We start from the raw sequence: 18,157 nt of genomic DNA on the forward strand, positions 1-18,157 counted from the left end.
TGTTCCTGGCAAGATCTATGCAAGTATACTTGAGAAACGGTTGAGAAGAATTGTGGAAGAAAAGCTTGGTGAAGAACAAGCTGGATTCAGGCCAAATAGAGGCTGTCAGGATCAGATCTTCACTTTACGACAAATAGTCGAGAAAGCATGGGAATATAACAAAGATCTGTATTTAAGTTTTGTCGATTTGGAAAAGGCATATGACAAGGTGCCAAGAGAGAAGCTATTCAATACGCTGCAGTTATATGGTGTCAATGGGGCATTATATCAAGCAATACTTAGTCTTTATTTGAGTTGTGAGTCAGCAGTTAGAATTGAAGGAAGTACAGGAAGATGGTTTAATGTTAAATCTGGTGTGAGACAAGGATGTACATTATCCCCTCTGTTATTCATTATCTATATGGATCACATTATGAAGGAATGTGGTATTAAACCTGATATCAAAATTGGAGATGTTAATGTCAGCTCTTTGCTTTATGCGGATGATGTTATACTTCTAAATAAATCCGCTACAAGTCTGCAAGATTCTCTGACTAAATTGAATAGCTGTTGTAATAGATATGGTATGAAGGTCAGCAATAAAAAGACAAAGACAATGAAAATAGGCAGAATCATTGAAAATATCAACTGTGTTGTGAATGGAGAACCTGTGGAACAAGTAAAACATTTCAGCTACTTAGGCACAATTTTTACTGAAGATGGTAAACTAAATATAGAAATAGACAACAGAATCAGCAAAGCTGGTATCGTGGGAAGTCAATTGAATAAATTCATATGGAATAAGAAAGAAATTAGTCGGAACACTAAATTAGCTGTATACAAGACTGTGTTCAAACCAATTTTAACTTATGGATCTGAGAGCTGGGTCAGAAGTAAAACACTTGACCAAAGACTAGAGACCGCAGATATGAGAGTCCTGAGAAAGATTAGAGGCGTGAACAGATGGCATCAATGGCAATATCATGTTAAAAATGAGGATATTAGGAAAGAACTTGACATTGTCAGCATCCAGGAATGCGTTAGCAGAGCTAATCTCAGATGGTATGGTCACTTAAATAGAATGGGAGAGGAAAGATTAGCAAAACAAGTGTTCTCTGCCAGGTTGGCAGGAAAACGACCCAGAGGAAGACCAAGATATAGGTGGATTGATGCGGTGCAGGGTGCCTTAGACGATAGAAATATAAGATCTGATAATGTTGGAGTCTTGACAAGTAGCAGACTGATTTGGAGGAGAATTGTGGATGGGAGGTTAGTAGTGATGTAATTTTTTCATGTAGTGCTGTCATATCCTGTACACCCCTTGAGGGTGCATGACAGGAATTTGATGATGATGATGATGATGATGATGAGGTCACGACTGCAATAATCTGAATCTATATGGCAGTTAAATAAGATATTGTGTAAGAAAGCTAAGAATCCAGTATTGTCTCCCTGAGTAAGGATCTTTTTCTACTATAGGATACTGGCTGGCACAGCAAAATATAAATTCACCAGTGTCCGAAGAGGAAACAATCCTAGATATAAGAATAAGATTAAAGTAAGAGAAGAAAGAATAAATAACAAAAGGTAAATATATAACAATAGAGCAGCTGGTAGGATTTTGATTGTATAAGGTTTTAGATAAGAAAGGATAGATATAAGTAAGCAACTAATCAAGCATAAATCATATATAGAAACAAACATTGAAATATAACAATATGTCAAAGAATTGGAGATATCAAACTTAGCTCTTTGCTTTATGTAGATGACGTTGTACTCCTAAATACATCCAGTGCAAGTCCAGGATTCTCTAACTAAATTGTATAACAACTGTAACAAATTTGGAATGAAAATCAGCAGGAACATAGAAAGCTTCAGTTGCATTCTCAATAGAGAACCTATAGTACAAGTAAAATATTTCAGCTATTTAGACAGGTGAAGATTGCAAATTTGGAAAAAGACAACAAAATAAGCAAGCTGATATGGTGAGGAGCCAATAGAATAAATTTATATGGAATAAAGAGCAATTAGCCAAAATACCAAACTAGCAGTATACAAGACAGTGCTCATATAAGTTTTTTAAGTTATGGTTATGGAAATAAGGCACTTGATCAAAGACTAGAGATCACAGATATGAGATTTATAAGAAAAATTAGTGGAATAAGCAGATGACATAAATTCATATTAAAAATGAAGATATAAAGAAAAAAGGATATTGGTATTGTAATGAATGTGTGATCAACCTAATCTAAGGAGGTATGGACACTTGGGAGAGGGAAAGGTTAGCAAAACAGGTGTCTGATGTGAAGATGGCAAAGAAATTGACATAACCCTACTTTTTCTATGTGATCTGAGTCTTGCATAATGCAGCATTTCTATGGAACCTAACATCCGCATTATAAGAGGGTTACCTAATTTGACCTCACATCGGCTACAGGAACATTAGTATTTGATTCCAATGTGTGCAGAAGACTTCATGAAGGTATGGCATGGCATAGGAGAAAACATTTGAAATAGGTCAGGCTCCACATTAACTGAATCCTAAACCAATGTTATTTACATATGCGTCCCGTTTACTCTACAGAGCGATACCAGGCATGCTCTGATCTGGAGAAAAGGGAAATGTTATCATCCCTCTAATATCAGTGAAAATGATACTTAGAGTAAGAAGTAGTGTGATGGTTTGGGGAAGCATCTTGTTGGGTGGATGAAGTGACCTGTATTTGCTTCTTAGTAGAACCATGAATACTGCATTGCATCCTTATACTGGTGCAATAGAGACAACATTTATCACATAAGACGATAATCCTCATCCTCACTGAGTGAAGCTTGTGGACCAATATCTTCAAGAAGAGACTACTATATGTATGGAATGGCCAGCCAGGTGTCCTAACTTCAATCCTATTGAGCACGTATGGAATGCTATAGGTAGGACATTGCTGCTTTCAACCCCCCCCCCCAAAAAAAAAAACCCTTGAAGAATTTAGAGCTTTGTGGGAGGAATAGTTGTTATTGACAACTTAGTGTTGTACTGCTATGCAGGGTGACCACATTCCTTATTGAGGCACTTTGACAAAATCTCATTTTGAATTCTTGTTTTTGATCGTATTCATGTATCCACTTATTACTGAATTAACACATTCGTGCCAGGTAATGTCTACACATGTGTAAATCACCAGTGAGAACCAGCTTTATTGTATGTGTGTTGCTTCCACGTTGGGCAGTCACGTTTTCACAAAGCTTATATGGAATGTTAGTTGCAACTTTTTTATGTCATAATTTTATTCATGAAATTAGTATTTGTGAAGTGTCTATATCAAAAATCTCAAGTGTAATTCAAACTGATTTTGAGTTATATACTGAACTGAAAATTAGAATTGTCTCTAATTACACTAATTGTTGCTAAATACAGCACAGTATACTGTATTTAGTGATACAATAAAACTACTTGTTTTTCTTGCTTCCATTGCATGGTGTCTATTGAATTTGGCATGTTTTTCTTACATGTCAAGGTTCGTTTCAACATTGCAATTATCCTCTGAGTTGTATTTGCAACATTTGCTGTGATCTTTGAACTTCAAATTCCTATCCACCATTATGCCAAGATCCCTGGCATCATCAGTTTCTTGTAACATAACTCCACTAATATATGCCACTGGAAATCTCATCACATCCAAGTGCATAACTTTACACTTACTAACATGAAACTGAAAGCCATTTTCATTTGCCCAAAATTTCCAGCCTATTCAAATCATTTTGTAAGTGCTGAATACCAGTAGCACCCTGATTACCTTGCTTATCTTTGCATCATTGGCAAACAATTGCACATCTCCTGATAAACCTTTCCTAATGTCATTAATATATCGATTGAACAATAATGGCCCAAGGACTGAATCCTGAGATACACCACTGGTCACTATAAATCTGCAGATTCACACCACCATATAACTCCTTCTGATATTTGTCTGTCAACCATCCACCAATCCAAGTCAAGAGTTTATATTCCAATCCCATATTCTCTAGTTTATGCAACAGCCTTTTGTGGTAGCCTATCAATTGCCTAAGCAAAATCCAACATTATCATAGTGTATCCATAAAAATGATAAAAATGAAAAGTATAATGATCTTCTGAATTACTTTAACTTATTAAATCCTGAAACTTGGTCAGATGATATTTGTGAAGCACGATGGATTGAAGGTAAAAACAAACTAAAAGAGTTTAATAAAATCATAAAATACATAATTTCAGTAAACAACTTTCAAGATTTTGCCGATGTCAGAGAAATAGAACATAAAAAAGATTCAAATAGTATTTTCAGAACTAAATTCTGAATGTAATTGTTGTTAATTCTGCCAAAGCTGAAAGAGGTTCAGTACAATGAATATCATTATCGATGTTAAAAGAAACTCTCTACTGTCATTTAATGACAATTAATTTAATGGGAAAAATCTATAGAAGAATTTGATGCTTTTCCGCACATAAAATCCTGGTTGAAACAAGGACATAATCTGGCAAGTGATAAACAAGTAAAAGAAGAAGTCCCCATTACACCTTGCCAAAACCAAAGTATGATATAGAAATTGTTAGAGTATATTTTTAATAATATTATATATATGACATGTAAATAAATGTCTACAATACTTTTTTTTGAAGTGTACCGGTTGTTGTTGAATATTTCAAATATCACCTCTGCGCTAGGCTGCCCAAAGATAGACTTAACCCAGCATTAGTAAGGTGGGGTGTCGCAGACCCCAAAGATTTTAAATTGACTATAACTTTTTAACAATGCATGGCAGTGAGTCATGCCTCAGTATAGCTTCCCCCCCATAACCCACTACTTGATGCCACAGACGACAGGCTGTTTCACGCAAGCAAGTTTAGTGTGGGACCCCACCTTACCACTTTTGTTACATTTTCCCACCTTACAAACACTGGGTTAAGTTGACGTGTAGTCGCCAACTGGAGGAAATTTTCTTGAGTTAGTTGATCTCTGGCATGGGCAAGCAGGTTTATTCTTCCAGTTACTCAGGCTTCTAATCTTGTAAACTCAAGAAAATTGACTAGAACTCACATTATTTCAGTCAGTAATACATATATCCTGTTAGGGTTAGGTACCAAGAGATGGCAGCACTTGTTTACCCATCTCTTCATCGGTTGTTACTTATAATTAGTGATAGTCATGGGCTCGCTATCTCTGATTGGCTACTAGTGGAGATTGAACTGCCCACCATCTCCAAAACCTAGATAGGGTTAAAAGGTCTTGCCTACCCCTATAAGGAAATAAAAGTTGTTAGCTGATTATTTATTAATTTTTTTTATTTCAATTAATGAATTACTTACCACAAAAACAGTGGAGATGATCCTTGCAAAGAAAAGTGAGAGATTATGTCATTTTCATTGCTCATTGCTGAAATGGAATAAAGTATTTCACAATATTCAAATTTCAATATTCAAAACAGTCACTATAATCATATTTCATTAAGCCACATATAACAATATATTATATTGCTTACCATACTTAGTCATACATCCCTCCCCCCCCCAAACCTCCCTTCTGCTTGTGTGCTGACACTGTGTATTATGTTAATAGGAGATATTCTCCGGTGCCTCAGAATGTTAGTGAACAATGTTAAAAAATAAACTGTATCATAAATTTATTGCAATATTGAACAATAAAATACAAGACTTGATTAAAGTTAAAATAATAGACAAAATGAAAGAAAAAAAGCCCTGGATTACACAGGAAATCAGACACTACATAAAAATTAGAGATAACGTGTATAAAAAATTTAAAAAATATCCGCACAATCAATATTATGAACACAGTTTCAAGTACTATAGAAATCTAATACATCATAAATTAACACGTTCACTGCCACGCTCCTCAGGCATAGTTTGTTCCCGCACGCAATGCCCTTTTTGCATCTTCAAGGTCACTACGAGTAATCTCGTAGCCGGCTTATCAGACAGAATTTTGTTTCATACGCCAACTATGAGTAATCTCGTATTGATGAGTCAATGGTGTTGTGGAGCGATAGACTGGTGTTTCGGCAATACATAAAAAACAAAAAAACATAAATATGGCATGAAATTCTATGAACTATGCGAATCGAATGGATTGGTGATAAAAATAAAAATTTATACAGGAAAATCAGAATCCTCTTTAGCGGAAATGGGTCACGCATATGATATTGTATTCCACTTGATGGAAGAATATTTAGACAGGGTTATGTATTGCATATGGACAATTTTTATAATTCTGTAGCTCTGACGGAATTGCTTACTGACAGAAAATCGTACATGTGTGGAACGCTGATAAATTTTAGGAAAAACAATCGATCAGATGTTATTCAGAAGAAACTAAAGAAAGAGGAATTTGTCTGGCAAAGAAGAGGTCCTGTTGTAGTCAGCAAATGGAAGGATAAGAGGGAAGTTCTTTCCATTTCAAATATGCACAAATTTGAAATGGTTGAAACGCAAAATCGGAATGGTAAATTTCAATTAAAACCAAACATTGTTAGGGATTATAATTTGGGGATGTCGGGCACCGATCTTTCTGATCAAATACTTTCTCTTACTATTCCACCTTACGAAAGACAATTAGATGGCCAAAGAAATTGGCAATATGCATTTTTGAGGTATACATTCAAAATGTGCATAAATTTTATAGCATGATTACTGGAAATGCAATGACTGCGTTAAAATTTAGAGATCAAGTTATCTCAGTTTTTGTTGGAATGAATGAGCTTACAGCATCAGAGAATATCAGGAGGAATCAGGATTTTCAGTATTTGGAAATTTTACCACCAAGAGAAAAAAAGAATTGCCCGACAAAGCCATGCCGTGTGTGTACATGAAACAAACGAACACGCAAAACACGTTATTATTGTCCTGTTTGCCAGAAAAAACCACCATTGTGCGTGGAAAATTGTTTTAAAATGTACCATTCTTAATTTGAATAATTTTTTTTTTTTTTTATTGATTGGTTTTTATTTTTATTGATTTTATTAGTTTTAAATTGATTTACAAATTACGTGTTATACTACGGATTAACTAGCGCTTGGCATAGGAGGTTGGTAATAGACATACGAGTATATTCATAGTTGGCTTCTGAGGCACATATATAATATACAATATTTTAGTTGAAATTATTTCCCTTCTACCAAGCCCCCAGACGTGCTCTCCGCTTTATTCAGAATCCAAGGGTCCAAATTAAGGTAAATATATTGAGGGTTAACTCGTGTTTGACATAGGAGGTCGGTAAATCGACATACGCGTATACTCGTAGTTGGCAGCAAATGTGTTAAAAGAAAGTAAAAACGAATATTACAGAAATGAATTCCTAAAATGCAAAAAAAACCCCAGAAAACAATGGAAGTTTGAGAATAAATTAATCAGCAAAGATACACATAATGAGGAAGGGAAGAGATTTGGACTTGTTATGAACTTTGAAAAAACAAAGACAATGGTATTTGGTGAGAAGAACATGAAACGAAAGATACTAGTGGATGGAACTGATATAGAAAATGTAGAACAATTCACATATGGCTTGGACTGTAAAAAGGAAATAAAAATCAGGATTGCAAAGGGAAGAACAAATCTGAAGGCCATGGATAACATCTGGAAAAGTAAAGTGATCAGTCTGTAAACAAAACTAAGAGTACTGGAAACATGCATCGTCAGAGGTGTATGGATTTGAAACGTGAGTAATAAATAAGGAATCAAGAAAAAGAATTTTGGCATTTGAAAGAACTTGTTACAGGAAGATTCTAAGAATAGGATGGGTACAGAAAATCACCAATGAAGAGCTCTATCAGAAGATACAACCAAAACAGAATCTAATGCAGAAAATTATAAAACGGAAGCTGCAATTATTTGGACATATCTGTAGAATGAGTGAGGACCGGAAGATAAAGACATTTATGTTTGGTATTTTGGATGGTTTAAACAGAAGAGGTCGACCATACAGAGAATGGATAGATGATATAAAAGACTGGTGTGGAATGGGTGTACAAAAACTGCGACAATGTGCACTGGACAAAGAAAGGTGGAAGAAGATAGTGAAACAGGCATCAGACATCAACAGGCAGTGAGCCCATGGTTTGTGATGATGATGAAAGATACACACAAACAAAACCTTCCCATACTTAAAGATATCGATAGGAATAGAGAAAATGGAGACAGAGGATTAGCTGAAGAATTCAATAACCATTTTGCCACGGTCAGTGAAAGCATTCTAAAAAATGCTAAACCCACCCCTCAGAATTGCACTCTCAAGAGACTTGATAACTCCATATATCTTTTCCTCACTTGTGAAAACGAAATCAATAGTGTTATAGCTAGCCTAAAAACAACCAAAACTTGATACGATGGTATTAACACAAGTATTGTGAAAGAATGCCAAATGTACATTATGGAACTCCTAATGTACATTTTTAACTTATCACTGATGACAGGCACGTTTCCATCAGATTTTAAGAAAGCCGTAGTTATACCTATTTACAAAAAGGAAAACAAAAATAATTGAAAAATTACAGACCGATCTCCCTTCTACTGGTCTTTTCGAAAATATTAGAGAAATTGGTAAAAATTAAACTCGTGAAATTTTCGGACAAAAACAACTTCTTTTCAGAGAACCAATTTGGGTTCAGGCAAATGTTTAGCACAGAACACGCTTTACTGAATTTCACAAACACAGTTTATACCTCCCTTGATGAACATAAACTAACATTAGCAGTATTTCTAGACATACACAAAGCTTTTGACTCTGTATCACATGAAATTTTAATAAAAAATTAGAAGTCATAGGAATAGACATACTGCCCTAAACTGGTTCAAAAATTACTTAAATGCCAGATCACAAATTGTAAAAATAAACAACAGCTATAGCAGCTCCAAAACAGTAGACTGCAGTATACCACAAGGACCTGTCTTGGGAGCAATTTTATTTATTATTTATATCAATAACTTCTGCAATCTTAAACTAAACAGTAAAATAAATACTTTTGCAGATGATACACTAATAATTTTCTCTACAGACAAAGCAAAAAACAAATGAAAACCATTGTGAATGCTGATCTTTTGAAAGTAACAAATTGGTTCCAGTCAAACAAACTCAGTCTGAATGTCTCAAAAACTAAATATGTAAATTTTAACTTGCAAAATACAACAGGCAAAATGAACTTCACTGCACAATTAATTTTGCAATTGGAATTGCAGGACAAATTCAAATTGCAACTACGAGAATATAGAAAAAGTCAGTGTAATAATTTACTTGGGATTAAAAATTGATAATAATTTAAGCTGGAAACCGCATGTTACCGATGTCGTAAATAAAGTAAGGATTATGTTAAACAGACTTTACTACCTAAACAGATTCTTAAATTTAAATATGCTAAAAATATTATATTCTGCCTGGATTCAAAGCACACTACAGTATGGTATATTAAGTTGGGGAGGAATTTATCGCACTTCACTGAAACCTTTAGTCTCGACTCAGAATAAAGTAATTAAAATCTTAACTAGAAACAAATATAAAGATACTGCAATGTGTAATAAATACACCATACTAAACATACTATCCCTTAGATATTTATATATCTATAGGATACTATTGTTCATACAAAACGACAACAAATACATAAATATCAAACAAGATGCTTTCCTTAGTAGACATAAGGGCCAAAAATATACACTTCCAAAAGCAAAAAAAGAAGCAATACACAAACATACTTATTTAGCGCCAAAAGTATTCAACACACTACCTTTAATAATAAGAAATGAAACTAACCCAAACAAATACAAAAGCTCTAATCAAAGAGTATTTATTTTCCCACAGAAATGAGGAAGCGCATTTGTTATGCAACTTTCTCTATACATATTAGCATATCTCCTGTGATTTTATTATGTAATTATATTATAATAATATGTATTATAATATATATATATATATATATATATATATATATATATATATATATATATATGTGTATATAATGAAAATGCATTGCATAAATTTTTTAACTTTCTGCATATCGTAACCTGGATGAGCTGTTGCTCTTAGGTTACACATATGATTGTTCAACATTTTATATTATAATAGCAAGCTTACAAATAATAAATAAATTACTTCTAACTTCTAGAAATACAAAAAATTTCTTGTAATTTGAGTTTTTATTTTTGTCACAATGTTCTTGCAAATGCATTTATGGAGGCATTCTTCTAAAGAATAAGTATTTGTAGAAAGCTATAATGAGATATCTATAATCTTCTCTAGCCAACTGTATTGCATTAGTCAACCAGGAATAAATCATTGTGTACAATTTATGGAGACAAAACACACATATTAGAGCAATTACTTTACTTATAATTAAGGAAATAACACTCGATGTTTTGGCCTCTATACTGAAGTCATCATCAGGAAAACATACATGTCAACAAGACACAAGCTACATGAAACTACACAAAAGTAAGTAAAATCTAACTACTTTGTTAATTATTTATGCTAGCCTGACCTCTGATGAAATATTATATATAAAATAAAATAAATAAAATTAAAATTTTAAAATGAATAAATACTTTTTTTTTATGCACAGTAAGTGTAATAACATACAAATGGTTAAAAAATTACAGAACTATATCAAATGCATCTTTACAGCCATGTTTGTTTTAAGGTTTTGTTGGATTTCTATCATGTTCTGGATCCTATACGGCTTGCAGATGGGTCCTTCAGATTCTTGGAATTACTATTCCACCATTCTTGTTGAGATTAGAATGATGATTAAGCATCTCACAAGCTTCCTTGATCTTTCTTTCAAACCAGGTTTTGGTGTGGTGTAGGGACTTGGGTGCCTTTCCAGTTAATTCTGCAACATGTTTGGAGTGCATGGTCTGACAGGCCTGTTTTACAATAGTGAAGGAATATGATGTGGCATTTGTGTCCATTGTTTCTTGTTGGAATTGTGCATCCTATTTCCCCTATGTGAGATAAGTTGCAGGTGCACTGAATTTTGTAAACCCCTAGGTGAGCAAGGTAAGGCAGGGGATGTTTGGATGAGCTCAGTATACTTTGTAATTTTACAGGAGGTTTGAAAGTTGCCTTAATATTGCATTTCTATAGTGTTCTATTTATTTTTTTTCCAATATTCTCCTAATGTATGATATGCTGTGGCCGTTTTGTAATCTTTTTTACCTTTCATGGCATTATTGTTGAGGAGCTTGTCACCTGTTGTTTTGTTGTAGCCATTTTTTATAAAGTTTTGGCTAATGATTTCATATTCCTTCAGTGACTGCTCATCGGAGCAAATTGTCAGGGCTCTATGCGTGAGGGTACTGATGGCTCTAGTTTTTGTGCTGAATGGTGATATAGACTTTGTTATGTATTGACCTGTGTATGTGTAGATTTATTGTAGATCATGAAGAACAGACAGACTGAGGGAAGACATGTGACAAGAGTGTCTACAAAAGGAAAAGAGTTATTGTTTTCAATCTCGATGGTATAGTGGATACGTTTGTGTTGTTTGTTTAGGTGGCTTAGGAATATATTTAATGCTTGAGGGCTGGGAGACAAGATGGCAAATATATCGTCAACATATCTGAGCCGCATTTTGGGTTTAGACTTGATGAATCTAGAGCTCCAAGCAAAAGTTAGCTATGGGGAAGGGGAATTCAAGAAAGCTTGTGAGATGCTGATTCATCATCCAATTTCAACAATAATGATGGATTAGTAATTCAAAGAATCTGGAAGATCCATCTGCAACCCATATGGGATCCAGAACATGATGGCAGAACCTCAACAAAAGAACACAATAAGACAACAGGACTAAAGATGCATTTGATGTTTCTTTTTAAATCATCTGTATGTTATTATACTTATGCATAACAAAGTATTTATTGATTTCATTTTTATTCATTTATTAATTATTTTTTTACTTATTTATTTTTAAAATATTCATTTTTATTATATATATATATATATATATATATATTACTTTTTTTCCCCAAAGGACAGGTTAGCATAAGTAATTAACACAACAGTTTGATTTAGATTACTTTTGTGTAGTGTTATGTAGCTTATGTCTTGCTCACATGTATGTTTTTCTCGGCCAACTGCAGGGACGCTTCCAAATGTAACAGTTCTTTTTTTTAGAAAATGATTTATGCCTTCCTTTCAAGGTTACACAGTGGTCAGCATTCATTATGTAACCTTGAAAGGAAGGCATAAATCATTTTCTAAAAAAAGATATTTGGAAGCGTCCACACAGTTGGCCGAGTGGCTATGCACTTCAAAACTATATGCCTGGGACTGGGAAAGGAGTGTCCTGGGTTAGATTCCCGTCACTAATGTGAGAAGCTTAAGGATCTTTCTGAGACATAGCCAAATCAGCCGGTCTTGGGCGTGAAGTGGAGGGTTTTCTCCCCAGTTTATCTGGGATTTTTCCTTCTGCAAGCAAGCAAACTGGCCTGGTGAACAGCATCTACAGACATAGGACACACCGGGAGGCATAGAGCTAATCACCTTATCCTTGGGAAGGATATAGCTTTAGAAAGGCTAAGGATAACAGGCCACTAGGCCCAATACGTGAAAGGAAGAAGAAGACATTTAGAAGCATTATAGTCTTTTTTTTTTTTTCATAATAATTATCTAAACCAATGGGGTGCTTAAGGGTCAAAGCTGTATAGCTGAGAGGAGACCTCCACATAAAGCCTGCCTTTAAAGGAATGCAGAGAACCGACCAGGGTTTCTGACTTAATGTCCAACTCTCACCTTCTCATGGTGCACCCTGTTAGGTATCATCTACCTGAGTACTAAACGAATGAAGAGATGGGCTGGAAATTTGGGATTTAGCTGACCAAATTGTATTTTTATTCGCTTAAAACTCGACATAATATAATGGTACAACATGACAGAATTTCATCCGGCTGGGGCATTGCTCGGTTAAACAAGACCCCCCCATTGTTTTCGTTAGGGAATCAGGGCGAACAGCAAAAAGTTAGCTACTGGAACAAATTCTGAAAAACATCCCGACTCATCACCAGAGTTCAAGATCGGTACTATTAACATAAGAAGCCTGAATGGCAAAGAAATGGAGGTAGATGAAGAATTGGATAAGTATCAGATCAACATAACAGGGGTGACTGAAACAAAAAAGACAAAAACTGGCGAGTTTTTTTAAGACCTATTTGTGCCTATGGTCCCACAGAAGGTTCTACTAAGGTAGAAGTAGAGAAATTTTTTTAAGCTTTAGAGAAAGGGACTGACACAATGAAAAAGGAAAAGTTGGTCGTTGTCATCATCATCATCATCAAATTCCTGCCATGTACCCTCAAAGGGTGTACAGGATATGATAGTACCACATGAAAAAAATTACATCATTACTAACTTCCTATATACAACTTTCCTCCAAATCAGTCTGTTACTTGTCAAGACTCTAACATTATCAGATCTTATATTTCTATTATCTAAGGCACTTTGTACCGTATCAATCCACCTATATCTTGGTCTTCCTCTGTGTTGTTTTGCTGCCAACCTGGCAGAGAACAATTGTTTTGCTAATCTTTTCTCTCCCATTCTATTTAAGTGACCAAACCACCTGAGATTAGCTCTGCTAACGCATACTTGGAAGCTGACAATGTCAAGTTCTTTCCTAATATCCTCGTTTATAATATGATATTGCCACTGATGCCATCTCTTCACGCATCAAATCTTTCTCAGGACTCACATATCTGCGGTCTCTAGTCTTTGGTCAAGTGTTTTACTTCTGACCCAGCTCTCAGATCCATAAGTTAAAACGGGTTTGAACACTGTCTTGTATACAATTTAGTGATCCGACTAATTTTTCTCTTATTCCATATGAATTTATTCAATTGACTTCCCACCATACCAGCTTTGTTGATTCTGTTGTCTATTTCCATATTTAATTTACCATCTTCAGTAAAAATCGTGCCTAAGTAGCTGAAATGCTTTACTTGTTCCACAGGTTCCCCGTACAAAACACAATTGACATTTTCAACAATTCTACCTATTTTCATTGTCTTTGTCTTTTTACTGCTGACCTTCATACCATATCTATTACAACAGTTATTCAATTTAGTCAGAGAATCTTGAGACTTGTAGTGGATTTATTTAGAAGTATAACATCACCCACTTAAAGCAAAGAGCTGACATTAACATCTCCAATTTTGATATCATGTTTAATACCACTTTCCTTCATAATGTGATCCATATAGATAATGAATAACAGAGGGGATAATGTACATCCTTGTCTCACACCAGATATAACATTAAACCACCTTCCTGTACTTCCTTCAATTCTAACTGCTGACTTACAATTCAAATAAAGACTAAGTATTGCTTGATATAATGCCCCAATGACACCATATAACTAGTGTATTGAATAGCTTCTCTCTTGGCACCTTGTCATATACCTTTTCCAAATCAACAAAACTCAAATAGAGATCTTTGTTATATTCCCATGATTTCTCCACTATCTGTTGTAAAGTGAAGATCTGATCCTGACAGCCTCTATTTGGCCAGAATCAAGCTTGTTCTTCACCCAGCTTTTCTTCCACAACTTTTCTCAATCGTTTCTCAAGTATACTTGCATAGATCTTGCCAGGAACACTTAGTAGGGAAATACCTCTGTAATTCTCACATTCAGTTTTATTTCCCTTTTTATATATGGGTACTATGAGAGCTCTACTCCAATCATCGGGAATTCCTCCCTTTGTCCAGGCTTCGGAACAATACAGTGCAGCCACTGTAAGACTTTTATACCTCATTACTTGAGCATTTCTGGTCGAATATCATCTACACCTGCTGCCTTTCCACATTTTAAGCCTTTAATGGCTTTTTATACTTATCATCTCTAACTTCTTTTACAGCACTCATTCCTCCATTCCCAAGCTTCTTCAACAACCTCCAGAATATTTTGCCACCTTCTTGATATTTATTTTCTATATTCTTGCCAAAGTCCTCCCATGACTTTTATTTAGCTAGTTTTACACAGTGTTTAGCATTCTTGCATTTGTCTCTATATTCTCTAAGAGCACAAGCTGACTTATTTGACAGGAGCTTTTGATATGCTTTCTTCTTTTCCTTCACTGCCTCTTTAACTTCCTGTGTCCACCAGGGAGTTCTGATTTTTCTATCCTTGCTGACAACCTCACCACATGCCTCTCTGGCTGAATCAATCGGTGTTTTCTTGAAGGCTTGCCAATGAATCTCCAAGGTTTGGTTCCTGTTCTCAAACTCTTTCATTTTTTCTTCAATATTCTTTGTGTATTTTAGTCTACAGTTCACATCTGAGAGCTGCTCAACTTTTATTCGCTTTAAAACTTTCTTACATGTTATTCTTTTCAATATGAAATTCAATTTTATCCTGCTCAAGACTAACTAGTGATCACTTCCAATTTCAAATCCTCTATACACTCTGGTGTCCTGCACCAGGGAGAAAACATCACTATCAACAATAACATAGTCAATGAGACTTTTCTTATTCCTAGCCTCTTCTCTCCATGTGAATTTGTGCACATTTTTATGTTGGAACATGGTGTTAGTAATAACCAGTCCATGTCCTGAGCATCCAACAGATATTTGCCATTATTATTAGCTTTGCTCTTTTCTCCAAATTTTCCCAAAATATTTTTGTATGTCCCACAATCATTTCCTACTCTGCTATTTAGATCCCCAACAAGGACCAACTTTTCATTTTTCATTGTGTCAGTTGCTTTTTCTAAAGCATCAAAAAATTCCTCCACTTCTACCTTAGTAGAACCTTCTGTGGGACCATAGGCACAAATGTCTCATTGTCCAGTTCCCCATTCTAATATTTGCCCACATTACTCTACTTGAGACTGCCTGCCATTCAAGAAGATTAGCTTCGTATTTTGTGTTGAATACTATGGCTACTCCTTCTTTTCCTTGATTGTCATTGCCTGAATATAACATTTTGTATTTATTGCTCAGAAAGATCTCACCAATTTTTGTCTTTTTTGTTTCAGTCACCCCTATTATGTCGATCTGGTATTTATCTAATTCCTCAGCTAGCTTGATTTCTTTCCCATTCAGACTTCTTATGTTGATAGTACCGATCTTTAACTCTGGTGATGTTGAGTTGGGGTGTGTTTTCATATTTGTTCCAATAGCTACTTTTTGCTGTTCGCCCTGGTTCCCTGGCGAAAACAATGGGGGCCTTGTTTAAACCAGCGACGCCCCAGCCGACATGAAATTTTGTCATGTTGTACCATCATTTTTTAATTTGGTTTAACCAATAAGAATACAATTTCGTAGGCTAAATCCCAAATTGCCAGCCCATCCTCCTTTGTTCAGTATCCAAGTAGATACCCAACAGGGTGCACCACGAGAAGGTGAGGAGTGGACATTAGGTCAGAAGCCCTGGTCGGTTCTCTGCATTCCTTTAAAGGCTACGTGGAGGTCTCCTCTCAGTTATATAGCTTTGACCTTTAAGCACCCCCAACAAGGACAGTTGGTTCTTGTTGGGGATCTAAATAGCAGAGTAGAAAATGATTGTCAGACATACAAAAATATTTTGGGAAAATTTGGAGAAAAGAGCAGGGCTAATAATAATGGCAAATACCTGTTGAATTTTTGCTCAGGACATGGACTGGTTATTACTAACACCATGTTCCAACATAAAAATGTGCACAAGTTCATATGGAGAGAAGAAGCAAGAAATAAGAAAAGTCTCATTGGCTATGTTATTGTTGCTAGTGAAGTTTTCTCACTGGTGCAGGACACTACAATATACAGAGGATGTGAAATTGGAAGTAATCACCATTTAGTCTTAAGCAGGATAAAATTGAATTTCACATTGAAAAGAAGAACATGAAAAAAAGTTGTAAACTGAATAAGTTGAGCAGCTCTCAGATGTGAACTGTAGACTAAAATACATAAATATTATTCAAGAAAAAATGAAAGTCTGAGAACAGGATTCAAACCTTGGAGATTCAGTGGAAAAAACATTGATTTCAGCCAGAGATGCATGTGGTGAGGTTGTCTGCAAGGATAGAAAAATCGAAACTCCATGAATCAGAACACGGGAAGTTAAAGATGCCGAAGTGAAAGAAAAGAAGAAAGCATATCAAAAGTTGCTGGCAAATAAGTCAGCTTGTGCTCATAGAGAATACAGAGACCAATGTAAGAAAGCTACACACTGTGTAAAACTAAATTGGATGAGTATCAGATCAACATAACAGGGGTAATGGAACAAATGTCACAGGAAAACTTTAGGTAAGAACATAGAAAAGAAATATCAAGAAAGTGGCAAAATATTATGGAGGCTGTTGAAAATGCTCAGAAACGGAGGAAAGAGTGATGTAAAAGGAAGTAGAAATGATACAAGTGAAATGAAAACTGATGATAAAGATATCCTCCACGTATGGAGGAATTATTTTGAAAAATTGCAAAACGAAACAATCAGTGACAGCACAGTAGTAAAACACACTCAACAGGCATGCAATCAGGAATAGATATCCACACTTGAAGTAGAAAAAGCCAGAAATGTGGAAATGCAACAGGAGTAGATGATATTCGACCAGAAATGCTCAATTATTGAGGTATAAAAGTCTTACAGTGGTTGCATAGTTCAGAAGGCCTGGACAGAGGGATGAATTCCAGATGATTGAAGTAAAGCTCGCAAAGTACCCATATATAAAAAGGAAAATAAAACTGAAAGTGAGAATTACAGACGTATTTTCCTACTGAGTGTTCCGAGTGGTAAGATTTATGCAAGTATACTTGAGAGACGGGTGAGAAGGATTGTGGAAAGTAAGCTTGGTGAAGAACAAGCTGAATTCAGGCCAAATAAAGGCTGTTAGTATCAGATTTTCACTTTACGACAAATAGCTGAGAAATCATGGGAATATAACAAAGATATGTATTTAAGTTTTGTAGATCTGGAAAAGGTATATGAGAAGGTGCCATGAGAAAAGATATTCAAAATGTTACAGTCATATGGTGTCAATGGAGCATCATGTCAAGAAATACTTGTAAGTCAGCAGTTAGATTGAAGGAAGTACAGGAAGATGGTTTGATGCTAAATCCTATGTTGTCAGACAAGGATGTACATTATCCCCTCTGTTATTCATTATCTATATGGATGACATTATGAAAGAAAGTAGTATTAAGTCTAATATCAAAATTAATCTCAGCTCTTT

The 18,157-nt window shown here is 35.1% G+C and overlaps 1 protein-coding gene across 1 annotated transcript in view; it reads right to left on the reverse strand.

The window, feature by feature from the left end:
* The window catches only part of MED23 (mediator complex subunit 23), a 435,475-nt gene that overhangs the window by 164,244 nt on the left and 253,074 nt on the right, over positions 1-18,157 (reverse strand). Inside the window, exon 19 of the mRNA XM_090410280.1 lies at positions 5,321-5,387. Coding sequence (XP_090266406.1) covers positions 5,321-5,387 — 67 coding nt within the window. The remainder of the gene's footprint in view (positions 1-5,320; positions 5,388-18,157) is intronic.

This window comes from Typopeltis vanoorti, chromosome 20, assembly GCF_054136105.1.
Source record: "Typopeltis vanoorti isolate ZY-2024b chromosome 20, IOZ_Tvanoo_1.0, whole genome shotgun sequence".
Lineage (NCBI taxonomy): Eukaryota > Metazoa > Arthropoda > Arachnida > Uropygi > Thelyphonidae > Typopeltis > Typopeltis vanoorti.